The 23,659-nt window shown below is 36.3% G+C and overlaps 1 protein-coding gene across 1 annotated transcript in view; it reads right to left on the minus strand.

The window, feature by feature from the left end:
• The window catches only part of ITPR2 (inositol 1,4,5-trisphosphate receptor type 2), a 499,992-nt gene that overhangs the window by 97,253 nt on the left and 379,080 nt on the right, over positions 1 to 23,659 (minus strand). Inside the window, exons 46-48 of the mRNA XM_028113213.2 lie at positions 12,330 to 12,437; positions 4,230 to 4,422; positions 1,699 to 1,824 (exon numbers count right to left, since the gene is read on the minus strand). Of these exons, the coding sequence (XP_027969014.1) occupies positions 1,699 to 1,824; positions 4,230 to 4,422; positions 12,330 to 12,437 (427 nt within the window). The remainder of the gene's footprint in view (positions 1 to 1,698; positions 1,825 to 4,229; positions 4,423 to 12,329; positions 12,438 to 23,659) is intronic.

A 23,659-nucleotide genomic window follows, 5' to 3' on the forward strand; every position in this document is an offset into this window, starting at 1 on the left:
ATTTGCTCTGCTTTCATTTGCTATTTCACTCATCACACATCTGCTCCACCACCGAGTATTCTTTCGGCACTGGCATGCTTTTGAAAAAATCAAATATTTTTTATCACCATTTAAATTATATCTAAAAGTTAGGACTTTGATATCTAGTATCTGTAATGGAGTTTGAAATAGCAAATTACTCCTGGACTCCTATCTCCCTTCATGCTCACCTCCAGTTCATCTGAAATAGGCTTAAATACCTGTTGTTTTCATCATACCATCATTTTCACTGGGCTTCCCTTTGTAGTATTAATATTTACCTTGGAATGACAATGACAACAATAACTAAGCTTCACAGAATGCTTACCAGGCACTATTCTAAATGCCTTACCTAGATAGCATCTCATTAAATTCTTACAACAGTCCTACAGGTGAGATAGGAAAGCAATTTGTGGTTCCTGTGTCCTGATGTCATTCATCTTTTCCTTCAAGCCCTTCTTTCCACACACATTTCGAAGCTACTTACCTGATTGTACCCCAAGGCTGTAACATATTTTCCCATGCACTTTGTCAGACTTAAACAAAACTTAATTCCTGTGGTCCCACCCGTTAGCATATTTCACCTCTACGTCCCATTTCACCTAAGGTGGGATAATTTCTCTTGTCTTTGCTTTTGTAAAACTTTATTTATTATTAGTTTAATAATATTAATTTCAGTCACTCATCCTTGTAGAGACATCCTAGACTAGAAACAAGAGTTAACCTTCTAATCTGAGATCTGAGATATTCTCTATGATCATATTCTGTCCTACGCTGTACATTAAAAAAAGTTTTTTTCAAAGTCCATGTGTGCTCATCATAGAAACCTTAGACAAGACAGAAAACGAGGAAGAGGATTAAATATAAACTCCACTATTTAAGGTAATCACTATAAATAGTTTGGCACCCATTTCCCATATAACTGAGATGCCATATTTAAAAAGCTTTCAGTCATATTAATCAGTAGAAATAATTCTTTTTCATTGCCTTGCTTGCCAGTATAGCATAGCTCCAAGAGCTCTTCTGTATATGAGCTTTCTGAAAACCAACATTTCTATTGACCATAGTTTTCTGCCTAATCTACTTACCATCATGCTCCACTTTCAATGAATACAGAAAATTTTAACAAGAATTGCATTATTATTTTTTTCAGAGGTACAGGTCTGTGCTTCAACAGTCTTACACAATTCACAGCGCTCACCATAGCACATACCCTCCCCAATGAACAAATAATACATTATATGTTAAAAAAAAAAAAAAAGAAGCTAGTAGGAAGGGAGAAATGAAGGGGGGGGAATCGGAGGGGAGACGAACCATGAGAAACTATGGACTCTGAGAAACAAACTGAGGGTTCTAGAGGGGAGGGGGGAGGGGTGATGGGTTAGCCCGGTGATGGGTATTAAGGAGGGTACGTACTGCATGGAGCACTGGGTGTTATGCACAAACAATGAATCATGGAACACTACATCAAAAACTAATGATGTGATGTATGGTGATTAACATAGCATAATAAATAAATAAATAAATAAATAAATAAATAAATAAATAAAAAAAAATAATTTTAAAAAAGAATTGCATTATTATTATTTTGAAGCTCTAAATAGCCAAGGAATGGATTATCAAGAGTATTATTTTTAGAACTTTAAAATATTTATCATTTAAAGAAAGACAAGCACTTGCCTTCATCTCCATCATCCCCAAACGGGTAGAAGAGAGCAACAGCTAAATTGATGAACACAGCCAAGTTGAAGGATATGGTCCCCCAGAGGGATATGTGCCTCGAGAACCAGAACAGTGCAGGGTTATCTAGTAAGCAAAAAGTGTGATGGGACAAAATGGAATAATTAATTTTGGTTTCAACACATGACCTCTACGGAAATAACATTCTACCAAATGTGTTTTTGCAAGGTAGTATAAAAGTATACTGAAACAAATATTCAAAATGACTTATATAAGAAAGTTTATAATCAATACTATAAAGGGGTTTTCTATTTGATTCCTTTTTTATTCTTCAGTCAATTACACCTAAACCATGGTAAAAGGGTGAGAAATTTTGCAATTGCTAAACATGGTCAGAAAAAGTGATTCTGTAATAATTCTCTCTAATACATCTCTAGAGCAGATTAAGGGCAACACGTTAGTGGCTGCCTGGGGCCCCTCTTCACGGAATAGTATGTATCACTTTATAATTCAGTAATATTGATAAAATGGTCCCACTCCCATGCTTTACAGTCAAATAAAAAACCCAAGCCAGATACATGTCTGATGAAAACTCCTATGACCCAGTCACAGTTACCTGAAATCCTGAAACTTAACACCATGGCCTAGAACTGCTTATTGGGAACTAGTGATTTATGATTTCTAAGTTTTAAACTGTAATGCTTCCTAAGCACTTGGGTTTGGAACAGCAGAAAAAATGTGAAAGATACAATAGGAAGTACTAATAAGTAGGAGAGTCTTAACCGAATATTTTCAGAAAAGAGATTCCATATTTATCTTCAGAAATGAATTAGTAAATTTATCTACTGAACATAGTTGACCCTAACCCAAAAATCAGTTCTTTCTACCTCTCCTAAATAATTGAAGAGATATGCAGTGCATACAAATTTGACCACATGACTTTTCCAGGTCTTGTCCCTTCTTAATTCTTAATATCTAAACATAAGATCTAAAATATTGGAGTTACTTGAGGGAGAAAGGCACATCAACTTTCAAATAGAAATTATAAACTTTTCAAATTAGGTTCTGTGAATTCCAGTCTGGGATCTTCTGCTTACTTCTAAACTGTATATGTTGTTTTCCTTCTCTTAGACTGAAGCAATCCAACCCTGGAATAGGCTGTGATTTGCCATGGCATTTAGTTGACTAATGTATGTTACACTGTAAACATCTGCATCTCCATCATTTTTGAATTAGGAGTCTTCATTTTAAAAAGCAGAATGTTAAGACAAAATTAGAAGATGTTGATGCATATATTTGCAGTATATCCATCTAATGAATTAGTTTCTATCTGTAACCTCATAGTAAGTTGCTTCCAAATTTTCAATGTAAAATGTACATTGGAAATTATTTTAAGATTTGTTTTCTAGTAAATTATAAGATATCTATCCAAAAAAGAACAAACCCCACAAGCACTACGTCCTTATTCAACTTACTTTTGTCAAGGATAAAATGTGTGCTTTTCAAATGTCCCAAATAAAATTGTTGAGTCTTCATATATTCTGGATACTCAAAATTTTCTCTGAATTCCATAAGGTTCTACATGGCAAAATACTAAGGGAGAGTCATTTCTTTATTTCTTCAAATATTCTGATAAGAAAGCCTAAAAATGCATATGCATATGCAAAATGCATATAATCTTATATCCAAAGATGATGTGTCTCAAGCTCCACTCAAATTCATAAACCACGCTCATTAAAGTTCCTAGAAAACTAGAAGCACTGTTGAAGAGAGGTATTGAGAACATAGGCCTGCTTGTCTGGAAGACTTCCCCCAAAGATAGAAAAGACCTAATCAAGAGTTTCTCCCTATTATATTTTGTTAAAAACTCATGATATTTGGGAAAATAAACCAAAGCTTAGTGTAAACTATAAAACTTTTTAAGTTTGAAAATTCAGTACTTCCAAATAGACTTGACCCCTTGAGATGTAAGTAATGGGAACTATTATCATACTACTTGTTAACTGTAAAATGACAACATTGCCTCATTGGAATACAAGTGCCACAGAATTTTTAGTCTGATTTGGAAAGGTAAAGATATGTTGAAAGAAAGAATGACTTTCAAGAAGACATAAACAATCTACTCCATCGTAGGATCATAAGACAACAGAGGACAAGCATGCTGGTGCCACTGTCTCTCCATCCCACTCACCGATTGTTAAAGCCAGTCAGAACCTAGCCAAGGACTGCAAAGCTGCAGCTGTTCAGCGGTTGAAACATACAGCTAACCCTGCATTTCATAATATTTATAAAACTATAGGATCAGCATGAAAAGATGATCTAATTAGTCTTCTGTTTTTATTAAGCCACAGGTGTCTCAGCTCCCACCCAGGTGTAGACTGAGCTTACACTCTTAAGCCTTTACGGGACTTCAGTAACATCAGAAGGTAAGAAGTTAAAAACCAATTTAAATGAATGCTGTCATGTATTCCAAAGTACCAATATATCTACCATTATGCTCAAAACTAACCATTTTGGTTTACTGTACTTACTCCTGATTTTTTTCTGCCACTTCATTTCATTGTAGAGATCTTCTGTTTGCTGGAAAAAGTCATTCACTTTACTTCCTTGTTCATCCCTTTCAGTTGTATTGAACACACGGCACTTGGATTCTCGTGTAAGGTATTCACATATATTGGGGACAGGAAAAACTATTTGTTCCATTGTCCTATCATGCCGAACAATCTGCAAATATTAATTTGCATTTGTCAGTTTTGGACTATTTTTTTGTTTTTAGCATGAGCTTATGAATGATATTTTATGAATTCAGGTTTAAAAAAATACGCCACCCCAAACAAAAAAATAAAAATAAAAAAATACACCAGCTTGAAATACCTAAAGCAATCCTCTAGTGTACTACTTTTCATTGTTGTCTTTAAGAAAAATTAACTGATGAATGTATCATGAATATCTTATAAATAACAAAACCCCAAATCTTTATTCTTTTTGGACTAACATTAAAATTTTGTCACCCAATTTTATTTTCATGAATTACAGCAGAGAACTAAGAACTAAGTGATTGGCTACATAACCTTAAACACAGTACTTAGCATATCTGTATCTTATTCTTAGCTTGGTCTTCCTAAAAGAGCTGTTGCTGTTAGGGACCAAATGACATACTCAACATGATGTGCCTTGAGTTCTGCAAAGAAAGGTGCTTTGTATCATAAAAATGTTTTCCTAGTCACGGTAAAACATATTTTTGTAGGTTTCATATCCATTCAAGTATATAACCAGATGTAAATATTCATTATTTTGAACTTGTCTTATTTGGTATTTGTGACAGTGTAATGTTAGACTAAACAAAACAAAAACAGGATGAATATTTTCACAGAAATTTACTATGTAACAAGGTTTTGTGTTGACTAAATCTCAAGATTCATATTCATATACTCTGTTCAGCCCTCAAGAATGAATCAGGATTGGTCTAAGCCAGAAGGGTCATCCTATTCCCCTTCAACACGGGCTGATACAGGGGCAAGCATGTTACTAGTTCCAGGAAATGAGGCATAAGTAGAAATATCCTGGTGATGGGGAAGGGGAATCAGAAAAAGGCAGACAGCTATATGAGACAAACAAAATAATAACAACAAAAAACTAAATACACAACACAAAAACACTTCTTTTGGTCTGTATCCTCTTTCTTCCCACTTAGAACAAAAGGTAGTATAAGGGCATGATGCTCAAAATGCTGGCAGCCATTTTGCAACCATGAGGTAAGATATCACCAGCATAATAAGGAACACCTAGAGAAAGATGGGAAACACCTGCATGTTTAAAGACATCATTGAGTCATTGAGTCAACTGTAGAACTACTGGTACCTTCAGATTTCCTTTTATGTGGGATAATAAAATATTTTTATTGTTCAAATAACTGTCAATCTGGTATTCTGTTACTTGTAATTGAAGCTACCCAAAATAACATGTTAAATATGCAAACTACATACTAGGATACTATCATAAAACACAGAAAATGAAATTTAGTAGCGGTAAATAAAATTCCTGAACATAGGTTAAAGAAATCAATTGTACAAAAGAAAAATTGGACCTATTTCATATTGTAGGGGGAAAAAAGGTTTGCTTGATCCAACAGTGTCAAACCAACCAACCAACCAAAAATCTCAGGATGCATTTAAGAAATAGTGTTTCTATGCCACCAATCAAGTGCGATATATTCCAGGGATGCAAGGATGCTTCAACATCCACAAATCAGTCAATGTGATACAACACAGTAACAAAATGAAGGATAAAAACTTTATAATCATCTCAATAGATGCAGAAAAGGCATGTGAGAAAGTTCAACATCCATTTACAATAAAAATTCTCAACAAAGGGGGTATAGAGGGAACGTATCTCAACATAAAAGCTATATATGACAAGGTCACAGCTAACATCATACTCAACAGTGCAAAGCTGAAAGCTCTTCTTCTAAGATCAGTTAACAAGACAATGATGTTACCACTTACCACTTTTATTCATAGTATTGGAAGTCCTAGCCAGAGAGATCAGGCAAGAAAAAGAAATAAAAGGCATCCATATTAGAAAAAAGAAGTAAAACGGTCACTCTATCTAGATGACATGATACTAAGTTTTCTTAATATCCCATCAAGAAACTATTAGAAATAATAAACAAATTCAGTAAAGTGGCAAGATACAGAAATCAACACATAAAAATATGTTGTATTTCTATATATTAATAATGAACTATCAGAAAGAGAAATAAAGAAAACAATCCCATTTAGAATTGCATCAAAAAGAATACAATACCTAAGAATAAGTTTAACCAAAGTGGAAAAAGATCTATATATTGAAAACTATAAGACATTAATGAAAGAAACTGAAGAAACCACAAATAAATGGAAAAATATTTCATGCTCATGGATTGGAAGAACTAATATTTTTAAAGTATCCATACTACCAAAAGCAATATATAGATTCAATGCAAGCTCTATCAAAATTCCAAGGCATTTTTTCAAATAGGACAAACAGTCCTTAAAAAAAAAAAAAAAGAACAACCAGTTCTAAAATCTGTATGGAACCATTAAAGACCCCAAATAGCCAAAACAATTTTGAGAAAGAAAAAGTTGGTGGTATCACACTCCCTGATTTCAACTATATTACAAAGCTATAGTAATTAAACAGTGTGGTTTGGGCATAAAAACAGAAATACAGATCATTGGAACAGAATAGGGAGCCCAGAAATAAACCCATGAATATATAGCCAATTAATTGACCATAAAGGAACCAAGAATATACAATGAGGAAAGGACAACCTCTTCAATAAATGGTTTTGGAAAAATTGGATGGCTACATGCAAAAGAATGAAACTGGAGCACTACCTTACAAGAATAGAAAAGAAATTAACTCAAAATGATCAAGACTTAAACATGAGACTTGAAACCATAAAAACTCCTGGAAGAAAACAGGCAGTAAGCTCCCTGACATAGGTCTTGAAGATGATTATTTAAATCTGACACCAAGGGGCGCCTGGGTGGCTCAGTTGTTAAGTGTCTGCCTTGGGCTTGGGTCATGATCCCAAGGTCCTGGGATCGAGTCCCACATCGGTCTCTCTGCTTGGAGGGAAGTCTGCTTCTCCCTTTCCCACTCCCCCTGCTTGTGTTCTTGCTCTCGCTCTCTCTCTCTCTCTCTGTCAAATAAATAAATAAAATCTTTAAAAAAAATTTGACACCAAAAACAAAGACAACAAAAGCAATAATTAAAAAGTTGGACTATATCAAACTAAAAAGCTTTTGCACAACAAAGGAAACCATCAACAAAATGAAAAGGCAAGCTACTGAATGGGAAAAAATATATGCAAATCAAATATCCAATAAGGGGTAATATTCAAACTATATAAGGAATTCACACAACTCAAAAAGTTAAAAACAGAACTACCCTACAATTCAGCAATTGCACTACTAGGCATTTACCCAAAGGATATAAAAATACAGATTTGAAGTGGCACATGCAACCTAATGTTTATGGCAGCATTATCAACAATAGTCAAACTATGGAAAGAGCCCAAATGTCCATCAACTTATGAATGGATAAAGAAGATGTGGTTAATATATACAATGGAATATTACTCAGCCATCAAAAAGAATGAAATCTTGCCATTTGCAATGACATGGGTGGAGCTAGAGTATATTACGCTAAGGAAAATAAGTCAGGGAAAGACAAGTATCATATGATTTCACTCATATATGGAATTTAAGAAACAAAACAGATGAACATAGGGGAAGAAAAAAAAGAGAGGAAAGCAAACCATAGAGACTCTTAACTATAGAGAACAAACTAAGGGTTGATGGGAGGAAGTGCATGGGGAATAGGTAAATGGGTGATGGGCATTAAGGAGGTCACTTGTGATGAGCACTGGGTGTTAAATGTAAGTGATGAATCACTAAATTCTACACCTGAAACCAATTTTACCATATATGTTAATTAATTAGTATTTAAATAAAAACTTGAAAAGAAAAAAAAGAATTCATACAACTCAATAGCAAAAAACCCCAATCTGATTAAAAAAATGGGTGGAAGATATGAATAGACAGTTTTCCAAAAAAGACATAAAAATGTCCAACAAATACACAAAAAGATGCCCTACATCATTAATCATCAAGAAAATTCAAATCAAAACCACAATGAGATATCATCTCACACATATTAGAATGACTATTATCAAAGAAACTAGAAATATTAAGTATTAGTGAGGATGTAGAGAAAAGGGAACTCTTGTGCATCATTGGTGAGAATGTAAATTGTGGTGGTCACTGTGGAAAACAATACAGAGATTCCTTAAAAATTAAAAGAAGAACTACTATATGATCCAGCAATTCCACTTTTGTAGATTTATCCAAAAAACCCCAAAACACCAATTTGAAAAGATATCTGCACCCCCATGTTCACTGCAGTATTATTTACAATAGCCAAGACATGGAAACAACCTAAGTGCCTGTCCATGGATGAATGGGTAAAGAAATTGTGGTATACATATGCAGTGGAATATTATTCAGCCATAAAGAAGAATGATATCTTGCCATTTGTGACAATATATGGATGGACCTCAAGGGCATTATGCTAAGTGAAATAAGTCAGACAGAGAAAGAAATACCACATGATCTCTCTTATATGTGGAATCTGAATATATATATACGTATACACACACACATAGACACACACGTATATACACACAAGCTCATAGATACAGAGAATAGATTGGTGGTTGCCAGAGGCAGTGGATGGGGTGTGGGAAAAATAGGTGCATTGCTTTTGCTTTTTTTTTTATTTAAATAAATAGAATAAAAATAAAAAATAAAAATAAATTTAAAAAAAGAAACAGAAGGGCGCCGGGGTGGCTCAGTTGGTTAAGCACCCGACTCATGATTTTGGCCTAGGTCATAATCTCATGGGTTGTAGGATCAATCCCCACATCGGGCTCCATGCTTAGTGGGTAGTCTGCTTAAGAGTCTCTCCCTCTGCCCCTCCCCCCATTTGTGCCCACTTGTGCGTGTGCGCTCTCAAATAAATACACCTAAAAAAAAAAAGAAATAGAATTTTGATTATTATAGACCAAACAATTCAGTCCCTTTATAAATGTTATGTTTGATTCTGGTCATCACATTCTACAAGGGGCATGGACAAACTGGAGGAATTATTGCAGACAGTGGGACTGTATTAACTGTAAAAAGCCAAAATGGATAATTGTTTCAATACATTTATTCAACAAAAGCTTATTCACTTCTTAGGTGAGGAGGTCTGGGGAACTCAAAGTGAAAACACAACATGAATCCCAATCTATAAGAGCCTCTAGTTAAGTAATCATCATGGTTCTTCAAATGTTACAGCCAAGCTATCATGCTAACAGAAGAGCAAATGTTCTGAACAGTGGGGAACATTAAGGTGGGCTAGTGTGAACTCTTTATAAAAAATAACATTCTAATTATTCAAATTGTTCAAAACTGGATCTGTTTCCTTCTGAAGAAGGAAACGTGTGCGCTCTCAAATAAATACACCTAAAAAAAAAAAAGAAATAGAATTTAGAAATAGAATTGTTCCTATCACAGGAACAATTTAAAGTAGAGGCAAGATAATTACAGAGTAATTTCTCCTTGAATGGGTGAGTGAACCAGGTAACATACAAGGTCCTTCATATTTCTCAGCATCTTTGAGTCTATTATTTTAGAAAAATTATTTTCAACAATAATCATTACTGTGGTGATGCTCCAAGGCACTGTGTCAGTAGGGGACAAGCGACACATAAGACACATGTTTCAATATGATATGTTAAACTAACAGCACGATCAAACTGCTGTGGGAGTACAGTGGGATTAAAATTAATGAATGCCTAATGGGTGAGAAGCCTCTCTGAGTAGAGCACATGAGCTGGTCTTCCAACGAGCATGGGGACTGGTCAACATGTAGAATTTACATCATCAGCCCAGACTGTTCCTTTGAACCCTGGACTTCTGTACCCAACTTCAGGAATGCCTCAAATTCACCTCAAATTCAGTTTATCCAAGAACCAATAAATGATCTTCCTCTCTCTTTTAATTGCCCAAGCTAGGATCCCAATGCACTACACCAATTCTGCTTATTTAGTCAAACCAGAAGCCCAGGGGCATCCTTTTCCGTACCATTTTGCTTAGGTTGTCACATTTTATAAGGGGCATTATAAATATCCCTCATACACACACGTACATACATGTATGTACGTGTGTGTATGTAGATTTTTCTCCAATCCAGTCATCTTCAGTACCACCATCTTTCACATTTCCTATTAAAATATCTTTCATCTGATCTACCTGCATCCCCATGCCCCATTCTCTTTTCCAATTCTTTCTCCAACAGCAACTAGAGTCATCTTTTGAAGAGTCCCCCGCCTTGTATGTTTTTTATTTTTATTTTTTTGCTTTAACAACTTCATTTTTTTTGTTTTATTTAAATTCAATTAACCAACATATCATTAGTTTCTGATGTAGTGCTCAGTGATTCATGAGTCTGTATAACACTCAGTGCTCATCACATCACGTGGCCTCCTTAATACTCATCACTCAGTTACCCCATTCCCCTCCCCACCTCCCCTTCTGCAACTCCCAGTTTGTTTCCTGAAGTCAAGAGTCTCTCATGGTTTCACACCTTCCCTTCATTTACTTCTATCTGAAATTCTGTGCCCAATCTTTAATAGAGAAACTTCTACTCAATCTTTAATATATTCTTTATGGAAACTATCTCTGTGAAATCCATCCTGAAATTCCCCAGGCACAGTTAATTGCTGTTTTCCCTACATTTCCTTGGCCCTTTGTTTATGCACTTACTACACGGAATTATCTTTTGTACGTGTATGTAACTGAGAGAGAGTAAGTGATCCGCAAACATTTATCAAATTTGTGTATTTACAGTGAAATCCCTCCTCATTGCTGGGAAACCAATAAAAGTCCTACTTCAGACGATGGCCCCAGCTCTCACACAGGTATTAACCAAATCCTTCCTCTGGCTCACTCAGCCCACCTGCTATTCCTATCTCTTCTAATCATGTAGCTTTGTACCATGACTTCTGGGATCTTCCTCAGAACCTTAGTGGTTTGGCGATAAATGCGTATCAACTTCTCCAGCTTCCTGAGGTGACCAGCCTCTCAGGCTCTAAGCACCTGATGCAATAAGCAATGTTTTTGCTGCTGGTCCGGCTTATGGGTTCCTATGTCAAGTCTCCCACCAAAGCTGCAGTACTATTAATGTTTATAAACGTGAGCAAGTGATCAATTTTGTGACATGTTTGTTATTCCAAATGTTCGGCAATAGCAAACAGCAAGGTATCGTGATTATATATCCTGAGAGTTAATAGCAGTGATACCCATCATGCATTCTGCTGTAAACTAAAAAACATCCACCAAAATGAATAAATGTATGAATGTAAATTACGAGTGACAAGCATCAACTACTCTGCTCACTTCTGCCTGATTAACTCTGCCAACCAGTGTCAAAATGATACCAGAGCTAGTAAATGACAGCCAGATGGGTCTCACAACACATAATGGTAAGTCCATGTTGACCCACCCCTCCTCAACTGCCAAAAGCTATTAAATAATATTTCATGGGGGGGGGTCAATTGCCACGTACTGAAAATGAGAGCTGCTAAAGCACTCCAGGTTTATGCCATTGCTATAGCACTTTATAGTGCCTTCCACACTTTTGAACATTGCTTTACACAGAGATCTCTCTTTTAACAAGCCTTTTATAGTTTTTACAGAGAATGCTGTTCTTACATGATAGCTTCTAATATAAGAATCTTTTCATCAAAACATCACTGCTCTGTAATGATTGCTTCCATGACCAATACAACATAAAAATAACGTTAATTACAAAAGAAAATTCACATATCATTCTGGCCAAAAAATAAAGACCACTTTGAAAGATATGCACTTCAATTTCTCATAGATCACTCCTCGCATCTTATCTTTTGATGTATACTTTTACAGTTTCTATTTTTCAATTTTGCTTCATTGTTCTAGGAAACAATTATGAAAATGGTCTGAAAGAGAAAGGGAACATATATTTTCACAGTTGATCCCTTTCGAGAAATAAGAGATGGTTACCTCAATCTGTGCAGTGTGGTTGGCATAATATTTTAAGGCTTCATCCCCATCATCTGGATCCGATCCTGGTTTGAGCATCTGCTGTAAGAGTTTGTTGTGACGAGCCAACTAGAGTGAAAGAGAAGGGAAAGGGTTTAGGTCTTTTTTCTCCCTTTCCTGGGGTCAAACTTTGAAATTACTTTGTCCACTGGTACCCATAGCTTCACAGTTCTGGGGTTGATGCTGATTAATTATGCTTCAGGAAACATGTCCATTTGAAAGGAATAAATAATGAAATCATGGGGATCAGCTATTATTAGTACATCAATCTTACATTTTTTATTTGGCAATGTATATGTTCCTAGCATGAGAAGACCATGTCTCGCCCAGAGTAGGTGCTCAATTCATATTTGTTGATTAAATTTATATCTTAGATAAATGTATGATTGTGCCAGGAAGAAGAAACGCCCATAGAGACATATAACTGATGCTCTCTACAATAAACTATATGCACATTAAACTTGATCAGCAGTGTGATACTTCAGTAAGGTAGCAATACCAATCTAAATGGCAGCTTCCTATCTACCTAAATAAATAGGTATTTACACTTTGGAAGAATTTCTCTTATGGCATCAATCAGCCTACACTAGCAGTTTGTACTAAAGTCCTACGCTTCTGAATATTCATATGTCAAAACTGGCGCTTTATCTCAGTTTTATTGTAATTCGCAATGAGCATTTAAATAATGAAAATTTCACCACGAATGATCTTAAACTGCCGTTGATGGAAGTAATCTTTCTCATTTGAATGTCTATGACATTTGTTAGCTGGTTCTCTCACTTTGTAGCTAACTAATACATATTGCTTTCACAGGCCACTTTTCTGGCTCTCTTGAGCAATTCCTGAAACCCAGCAATGTCTTTATTATTATTATTTTTTATTATGTTATGTTAATCACCATACATTACATCATTAGTTTTTGATGTAGTGTTCCATGATTCATTGTGTGCGTATAACACCCAGCGCTCCACGCAGAACGTGCCCTCTTTAATACCCATCACCGGGCTAACCCATCCCCCCACCCCCTCCCCTCTAGAACCCTCAGTTTGTTTCTCAGAGTCCATAGTTTCTCATGGTTTGTCTCCCCCTCCGATTTCCCCCCCTTCATTCTTCCCTTCCTGGTTATCTTCTTCTTTTTTTTTAAACATATAATGTATTATTTGTTTCAGAGGTACAGGTCTGTGATTCAACAGTCTTACACAACTCACAGCGCTCACCATAGCACATACCCTCCCCAATGTCTATGACCTTTCAGATAGTCTATTTATGCCTCAAGTTCCCTGAGGGCTTCCAAAATCAAAGAATCTCCATATGATTCTTTTATTCCTGGCACCGTTCCTATCTTTCACTCTGTGCCAGTTGCTATCCTAAACACTTAAGTACATGATCTCATTTGATCCTATGAGGAAATCCTGAGGTAGGCACTGGCATTATCCTCGTTTTACAGATGAGGAAACTGAGGCACCAAGCATTTAAGGGACTTGTCCATGATAATGTACCTAGAAAATGATACAGCCAGTATTGAACGCAAGCAGAATGGTTTCAGAGTCAGTATTCTTATCAACATTACAGAGCAATAAATAAGTCCTTGTACTATTCTTGAGATGTTAATTCAAATTGTGATTATAAAGAATGGAGATAAATTTTAAATAATAATCCAGAACCTATAAAGCCTAATAAACATTATCCTTGTAAGTGATAACATGGTAAATTAAATATTCATCCCACTGATGCTGCTCTAGAGCAAATCATTTTTGAAACTAGTATTTTAGAATTGGCTTTCAGGGATATTTATAACTCACTCAAGAAAACTATTTACATTTCATTCCTGACTAAATGTGAATTGTACAGATTTTTATTACAAACTGTAGTCATGAAATTTGTTGCGACTTGTAGGTGCTTCTAAAAATCTAAATGTGTTTCAAAGGATACAATTATTGTAATCATTTAGGCACATTAGCATATGTTTTAAGAAGTTTGTTGAAGGTAAAATTGGCATGATTCGTTTACAGTTTGCATCTGGGGCATGAGAAAAAGAGGAGTTAGGTTTGACTCTGAAAGTATTAACTTGAGCAACGGGAAGTTTAGAAATGCCAATTGCTAAGGAAAAATGCAGAAGGAGCATATTTAGGGAAAGAAAATCAAGACTTTGGTCTTGGACACATGAAACTTTATATATCATGCAAAAGGAAATGATGAGCAGGCTGTTGGATGGATATGTTTTTCAGGAGCTCTGAGCAGAGGTCAGGATTGGAGCTATATATTTAGGTGTTGTCAGTATATGCCTGATACTTTAAAATTATGAGCCTTAAAGGGATTACCTAAAAGTGAGCTGAGTCAGAGAAAAGAGATCCAAAGAACACCAACAGAAGTTAGGAAGAGAGGCATCACAGTGAAGAAGACTGAGAAATTTGAGCAAGGGAGGTCAGAACAAAACCAGTGAAACCTGGTGTCCTGGCAGCCAAATGAAGAAAGAACTTCAGGTCGGAGGGAGTGATCATCTGTGTCAAAAGTCGCAGACAGTTGAATCAAATGAGGACCAGGAAGTGGCCATTGGGTTGAGCAACTTACAAGTCACTGGTAACCTTGACAGCAACAGTTTCAGGGAGTGGTGGATACCAAAGCCTGCTGTAGTGAGTTTAAATAAGAATGGGAGAAGAAGTATAAACAATGAATATAGGCAACTCTTGAAAAGGGGGAGCTAAGAAATAGGGTGGTAGCTAGAGAAATGGATAAGGTAAAAGGGAGGGTTTTTTAAAGATGGGAATGGTAACATCATGTTGATTTGATTTTGAGAGAGATGGAATGTTTGCTAAAACATCTTGACCAGGTGAGAATGGAATGCCCTAGAATATAAGTGGAAGGTTTTGGCCTTAGACAGAAACAAATTAACCATACTGACAGCAGAGAATATGGTCACAGTTTCAGGAGGGTGGCAGTTTTGATGATGGAAACACAGAAAAGTTTTTTTTTTTTTTTTTTCTGGTTACTTTTATTTTCTCAGTGTACTAGTAAGTTGATAATAGGGATGAGAGAGGAGGTGTTAAGAAATTTGAGGAACGGAAGGCATGAGGGTGAGCTAGGGAAAGCGAACAACCTTAGAAAATGTAGTAGGATTGTCCGGAAGTCTGAAGGGCTCCCTTTCTGTTATGGTCAAAGTGAGGTCAGTAAGCATGTTTGTGTGTTTTTCTCCAGTGAGGTTCAGTTGTCTGGGTCCAGGCACAGAGTAGACAGCGTTGTAATTAATGAGATGTGTGGTTTTTCAGGGCAAGGTCAACAACACACCAAGAAGAGATACATGGAAATTAAGAGGCTATGCAAGGAATTTAAAGGGGACCATGGAAGCTAAGCTGAATAAGGAAGGAAATGAAGCCAAGAGGGATGATGAAAAGGTGGAAGGATGAATGAATTGTAGCTTTAACTGTCGTAAGAAATGTGTTGCAGTGCTTGGAAGAAAGTGCTAGTCAGGAAGGGCTAACTAGCCTGAGATACTTGAATTGGAGCCTACCAACAGAGTGCAGGGAGCAGTGACTAGTAATGATCAGGTTTTAGGTGTGCCCATATGTCCACCATCTGACCTCCACTACCACACTACTCTGAGCCACCAGCTTCTCTCACCTGGAACACTGCAATAGCATTTTAACTGGTCTCCCTGACTGACCTTAGTCCTCCCGAGTCTAGCTGTTACACATGAGCCAGAGGCATCTTTTCGGTCAGATCATCCCTCTTTGACTCCAAACTCTCTGATGGCTGTCATCTTATTTAGAATTAGAGCCAGCTCTTCACCACGGCCAATAAGGACTACAGAATCTGGCCTCGCTACGCCTTTCTCGACTCCTCTCCTTGTACCCTCCCCACAGTCCCAGCCACATTGGGCTCCTGCCAGTTCCTTCCACCTGAGAAGCATGCGTTTGTCTCAAGGCTTTATTAGTTGTCCCTTTGCCCGGATTCTCTTCCTCTAGACACCTGCATGGTTTGCTTCTTCACCTCCTTCAGGACTCCTTTCCCAAATATTGTGTTATCAATAACCACACTTTCAATGATCAACTCATCCACCTCCCCTAATATACCCAACACTATTTCCTGCCTTATTTTTTCCCATAGCATATTATGATCTGACATACCATATTTTATTATCGATCTCTTCATTAAAGATCCCTGCTTATGTTAGAGTAAGCTATGTTTTCAGAGGACACAGATTTTCACTCATTTTGTTCACTGTTCTATTTCCAAGGCTTAGAACAGTGTCTGGCACATAGTAGATACTCAATACATACTTGTTTAATAAATGTAAATATCAGAACTCTTAAATCATAAATAAAGGATAGCTTTCCAACATGAGACATTAATTTGAATAATTTCTTATAAATTTATTTACTAAAAACTTTTACTTCTTTATAGTTACTTTATAGTGCCAAAATTAATATAATTATTTTAAGAACTCAATAATGCTATTTTATGTGATATAATTCATAGTACAAATCTATACAAATAATTTTCATTTATTATATCCTACTTCACAGAAACACACCAGGACTTCTCTTTCCTGCAGTGTTAATGAGATGATTCTACATTTGTCTTGTTTTCTTGCATTTCAGTGGCACTCTAAAAGGCCCTTTAAAAAAATAAGATGCCTCAGCCTCCTTTCAGATGTTTAAACACTTAAAAAATATTCTTATTCATGATTATATATGTCATCTCCACATATCTTGGAAAATTTGAAAGATATAATAAGAAAAAACAAAATAGAAATAGCTGTACCATTTTTCTACCTGGATATCTTTTACATTCTTTGTGACTGAGAGCCTTTCCTGACTCAGTAGCCTAGTTTGCTCTTCCTCGTTCTACGTTCAGATAGTGCCCTGTGCATATCTAGATAGCAAAATTTCTCATATTGCGTCTTAGTAGATATTGGCTCTCTCCAGTGGGCTACAACATTTTTAAGGAAAAGGGTCTGATCTTAACCTCTACATTTTCAGAGTCAAAAACAGAGCCAAATAGACACAATGAATATTTGCCAAAAAAACAAGTCAGTGAAGACATTCACTATGTGTTTATGTGGGCAAAAACTCTTAAATCACAGTAAATTATCCCTCTGTTTCCTCCTTGACAAAAGATAAAAGCCCAAGAAATACAATTAGACATCAGATGACAGTAGAATTCCCAGGGTTTGCAGAAATAAAATATTTTAATATTTTTTTCTTATTTCATAGTTAATTCATGTACTTACATCCCTTCTGCTATATCATAAGCTATTTGGAGAAGGAACTGAGTACTCAGTAAATGAGGAATTGAACCCTGTGGAGCAAGGATAGCATCCCTATTGTATAGACAAAATACAAAAGAAGTAAAGAATATCTCAGTGATTCTAAAACATGTGAAAATGACTGGTATCAATATAGAGCTCTCTGGTCCAAATTTATAGTTTACTAGAAGCACAGTACAAATTCTCAGAGACTAGTTAACATATGTGCAGTAGTTGTTTAAAAAAGTTTTAGTGCCCTATATATGCAATCCTTTAAAAAATGTTATCTAGAATGGCCAGGCTGCCAATCAAAAGCATCAGTTTTTTTCTTAGTGATGGGCTCTTTGCTTTAGCCAATTTTCTCTTCTATCCCTTTTTATATGACATAAATAAAGAAAAACAACCCCAGAATCCAAAGAAGCAATAGCATCATTTAATATTATGTGCTTTGGAAACCAAATGTGAGAAATCTTGGTAAGTTTCTAGACAAGTATAGCACATCTGTGGAGATCCATCACAATGAGAAATCTAGTTTAAATCCTAATTAAAAACTTAAAAAAGTTAATGAAGACATACAAGGACAGTCATCTTATGATATCCAACTTCAGCTCGCAGAGACCCTCACAACTGTACTTGAAATTAGCTGATGTCACTATACAACATGGTCTGAAAAACCAGCCATCATTCAGTGTTGCTAATAATGAGAATCTGAACATGGGCATCGTCACTGAATACTAAAAAGGAATAATGTCATAGGTAGGAAATCTCTGGGTCCTAGAAATACTTAGAATCCACGACAATCTTCACTAGGCAAAATTGTAGCAATTGTTTTATACATTTATACTAAGTAGGTATGGCAGATACCTACTTAGATGATGATGCTTACATTTGCCATACCTACTTAGTAAGTGGTGATGAAAGAGTTTACCAATAAAAAACTCTTAGTAGCTCATTATTACAAAAAGAAAAAACTAGCCCGAGATAATTTATCATCCTCCATAATACTAAAGTTTTTAAAAATGCAATGTAATCCATGACATATGCATATATATTAGTGAGAAAGGAATCAAAACACTGGTGGATAGTTAGCCTTATAAAAGAATAAAGACATATTTCCTACAGGGGAAGACCCGCATGAATGGATAGGGATTGTTTCATTATGTATGGAAACGAAAGAAGGAAAATCATGCACTTTCATTACTAATCATGATGTATTAGTAATTTAAACACATATGCAACTTTAAACAGGAATGAAAATTTGTGCATATATGTAAAATACATAAATACTCATAAGTATAAACCATATACACAAACACATAAAACCCACAGCAGAGTCTTTAAGTAACACGGTGCAGCTTTTTAAATCCAAGATTAGGGAATAAAGATGACAGATTTGGGCTTTTCATTTTTAGCAGTATCCCTTATTAAATCATTCACATTTATTTTCTTGTCATTAGGATTCTGATGTTCATTTCAGTTTGGGTGCAAATAAGGATGGAGTAAAAAAATCAAGCAATTGCTCTTGAATGATATTCAACAATAATTATTATTTGGCACTTCTCATATGTGATTTTTTTCATGTGAGTTCCACTTTTATTAATTGGTAAAACTGACACAGCAAATGCCTTTCCAAAGATCATAAAGTGAGCTGGAGCCTGCAGTCAGAATAATTGGCTCATACATTTACATTAATAATTGTATAATGCTTTTATACCAAACAGTCTTCCTATTTGGAGCAGAGAGAAATCAGCAGAAAAGAGTGTAAACTAAGGTTTTCCCTTTTCTCGCATGCTTAAAATACACAAACCCTGGGTTTTCAAAACATCTATTTTTCTCTGATTTTGTGATTCTGTTCTGTGCAAAGCAAAAACAAACAAACAAACTACTGTGGGATGGTAGAGATAAGACTTATTCTCTTTCTTTAAGCTGTCTACTTTCTAGTTGGTAGAATGAGAACAATTACAGACATGTAATTAATACGAGGAAAAATAAGGACAGAAATGCAAGGGATCCCATTTGGTTGGTAGCACTAGGATAAGAATCATGTAAGAAACACATTTGATAAAGGTTTTAAAGAATGGATAAAATGGCCATAAGTAGGAAGGGGGAGGTGAAGATGGCATGAGGAAGCCATTCTGAGGGGAGAGAGGGACCTGCATGGAGAAAGTCATAGAGGATGCCTAGAGAGACAGAGGTCTAGAATTTGCAACCATACTCCATGCCCAAGTAGGAGTCTGAATGGGGAGTACTGTTGAGGGTTGAACTGGGTCCACCAAGAAGATGTGTTCCAGTCCTAACCCCCAAGACTTATAAATGTGATCTTACTTGAAGATAGGGTTTTTGCGGATGTATTCAGTTAAGATGAGGTCATACTGGATGAAGGTGGGCCCTAATCCAATGACTAGTGTCTTTGTGAGAGTGGGAAAACGTGGACACAGACATAGATACACAGGGGGACTGCCACGTAACAGGAGAGATTAGAGTGATGCAAGCTGAGCATCACCAAGGATTGCTGGCTACCCCCAGAAGCTAAGAAGAGGCAGGTAAGGATCCTACCTTAGAGCCTTCAGAGAGAGCATGGCTCTGCCGACATCTTCATTTAGGACTTCCAGCCCCCAGAACTGTTAGCAAATAAATGTCTGCTGTTTTAGAATATTAAAATCATGGTAATTCGTTACAGTAGTCCTGGGACGCTGCATTGGTCTGTTTGGGTTGCTATAGACAAAAGTACCATAGCCTGGGTGGCTTACAGATCACACTTTATTTATATATATATCACAAATTAATTGCATACACTTCTAGAGGCTGGGAAGTCCAAGATAAAAGCGCCAGCAGATTTGGTGTCTGGGGAGAGCTCACTTCCTCAAAGACAGGTATCTTCTCACTAAAACCTCATTGGTGGAGGGGCAAGGGATCTTTCAGGTCTCTCGTATAAGGGCATTATTAATCCCATTCATGAGGGCTCCACCATCATGACCTAATCACCTCCCAAAGGTACCAATTCCAAACCCCATCACATTGGATGTTGGGATTCAACATATGAATTCAGGGTGGGTAACACAAACATTCAGTCTATAGAGGAAGCTAATACAAAAGTGAGCTGTAAAGGAATTTTTCTATTAATTGTGGCATTAAGATCCTCTTGCCCATTCTTTTCCCTTCTATTAGAAAAAAGAATGGAGGAATAAAGAGGATCTTTTGGGAATGGTGCCAACTGGCCAGAGCTACTCTCAGTACCATAAAGTCCTTTATAAAGAAAACAGCCCAAAGAAGAAATAACTGTCCCTCTAGACTATTGATGCCAGAATTATTATTCTGTTAGGAGTAGGGCCAAAGTCATGTTACAAAGAAGAAAAGGCTTTCTCACCTGAGACTGAACTCTGTGGTCTCAGCAAGAAAATATTCACTGTGGCAGGAATATTTGCACCTAGACCCTTGACAAGGATATCGGCTCTGGCATGCCTAGTAGAGAGAACACCCTCTCCATTTCAGTCTGTAGAATCTAGGCTGCAGGAAACCCCCATTGATATCCAATTTAAATCTGAGGTTAAATAAAGATGCAGAAATGGTGGCATTTCCCAAAGGTGGGGGAGAACATTACAGAGTTAGGGATGAGGGGTAAAGTGAGGGGAGGAAATGTGGAAGAGTACTACAGATACGGGTTTGATATTATATATACAATACCCATATAGTATTATAGATATGGCTATGAGAAGCAGATGAAAGTAAGGATTCTCCACCAAAGAATATCATGAAATGGATTAGCTGGAAAGTCTGTCTTTCTTAAAGTTAATTCTTGTCCTTTTTTCTCCTTCCCAGACTTCCTTGTTCCCTAGTCAAACACAGATGTCTATATTGCCTTGCAGAATTTGGATCGTAACTGGAATGGAAAGAGAAAGACATAATGTTTATTTTTCTGGACTTGCCAAACAGTCTCTTGAGAATCCAAAGAGAACACCTCAAAGGAAGCGTGGCCAAGAGGAAAGCGTGGCAATGGACAGGAAAGAGAACAGAGGGGGTGTCATTCTGAGGAAGGTGTTCCAGTAAACCTGGGAAAGAAACGACACAAACCCCAGAGTGCCTTGTGAGGTGGCTGTGGAGGATGCGTGGACCACCAGACCAAAGACCCCAAAGGAAACTGTGACACCTCAGGACTGTTTCCTCATCCCTGCCACATACACACAACCATAGAGAAGTAAGGAACTGGTCCCATCCTCCTTCCATGGCACTGAAGGAAGGAGCCTAGAATGCCAGCATTACCCTACACTACAGCATCTTCAACAAAGGAGTTTAAAAAATATATAGGTTTTACTCATCCAAGATCTAAAATAAATTTTTTATTGTTCTTAGAGATCAGTGTATTACTTCCATTGTGGCCAAACTAAGACAAAGATGTGCAAAATGACAAGAAATTCACTAAAAAACTAAAACTAAACAAACTAAACAAACTAAAAAACAAAACAAAACAAACAAAAACCCAAACAAAACAAAATCCCTCAATTTTCAGATGATCTAGACTCCTATTCATTAGGGTCTGTCTAAAATTACAGTAAAATCAATAAAAGACCTTTAGTCTTATTATAATAAGTTTGAAAATACGTTTGATAGATCAACCTTTGAAGCAGGGTAAAGTAGGAAAGAAAAAGCAACATAAATGGCCCAGGAGAAACAATGCATTTTTAAATGACTTAAGGTAGTAAGTTATATTTGCACTATGGTTTTGACATAAAGCATTCAAAATGTTGTGATGAAGAATCTAGCTCTCCTAATGATTGCTAAAATTCATCCTAACAGAATGGTTCTCAAAATGTGGTTCCTGGGCCAACTGCATCAGCATCACCTGGGAACTCATCAGAAATGCAAATTCATGGGCCCCACCTCCAGGCCCTTCAGAATCAAAAACTCTGTGGGTGGAGCCCAGCAATGATGCTAGCAAGCCCTCCAGGTGATTTCAATCCTGCCAACATTTGAGAACCATTGTCCTAATAGATAGAAAATCTTACCACCAGGACCAATTTAGATTCTGGACAGGAATCTACTGTTTTTAAAATCGAAAACTAAAGAAGCAACTGTTTTTAAAGGAGTTTTTTCCTCCCTACAAGAAAAATGTAAACATTATTAGATACTCTTAATAACAGTAAATAATTTCTTGAACAATTTTTTTAATTGTAATTGGGATCAGACACATAAAAAGTATTCCATTTAGTTTTTAAAAACTGGTCATTTATCTACCACATGATTTCACTCATATGTGGAATTTAAGAAACAAAACAGATGAACATAGGAGGAAAAAAAAAAAGAGCAGTAAACCAAGAAACAGACTCTTAATTATATAGAACAAACTGAGGGTTATCAGAGGGGAGGTGGGAGTGGGGGATGGACTAGTTGGGTGATGGGCATTAAGGAGGGCACTTGTGATGAGCACTGGGTGTTGTATGTAAGTGATGAATCACTAAATTCTACTCCTGAAACCAACATTACACTATATGTCAACTAACTGGAATTTAAACAAAAATCTGAAAATAAATAAATAAATAATAATAAATAAATATTGGTCATTTATAGCTTTAATTGGGCATAGCTTTAATTTCTGAACCCACTTTGCACTTTTTAAAAATATTTCTGTACTAAAATCCCATTCAAGTAAAAAATCAGCTTATAAAGGAGGTTTATATAATTATATATCAAAATATATATTACACATTAGTTTATGAAATTAGTTTATATGCTTATTTTCATGAAGAGAGTAGGTGAACAAAATTACCTTCTAAAACAAGTTCTTTCCCTACAATTATTGAAGTCAAATTTCTTCTTCCTCTTTTTTTTTTTAAGAGAAGGAGAGAGAGAATCTTAAGCAGGGCCCACACCCAGTGGGGAGGCTGACATGGGGCTCAATCTCACAACCCTGAGATCATGACCTGAGCCAAAATCAAGAGTCAGGTGCTTAAGTAACTGAACCACCCAGGTGCCCTTAAGTCAAAGTTATTCTTGAGTTCAATTTTGCTTAATGAAAACAGGTCATACTTTCTTTGGCTTCAGTAGTTCA

The sequence above is a fragment of the Eumetopias jubatus genome, unplaced genomic scaffold (assembly GCF_037043125.1).
Source record: "Eumetopias jubatus isolate StellerSeaLion01/CBP00866 unplaced genomic scaffold, mEumJub1_p1.0 scaffold_8, whole genome shotgun sequence".
Taxonomy (NCBI): Eukaryota; Metazoa; Chordata; class Mammalia; order Carnivora; family Otariidae; genus Eumetopias; species Eumetopias jubatus.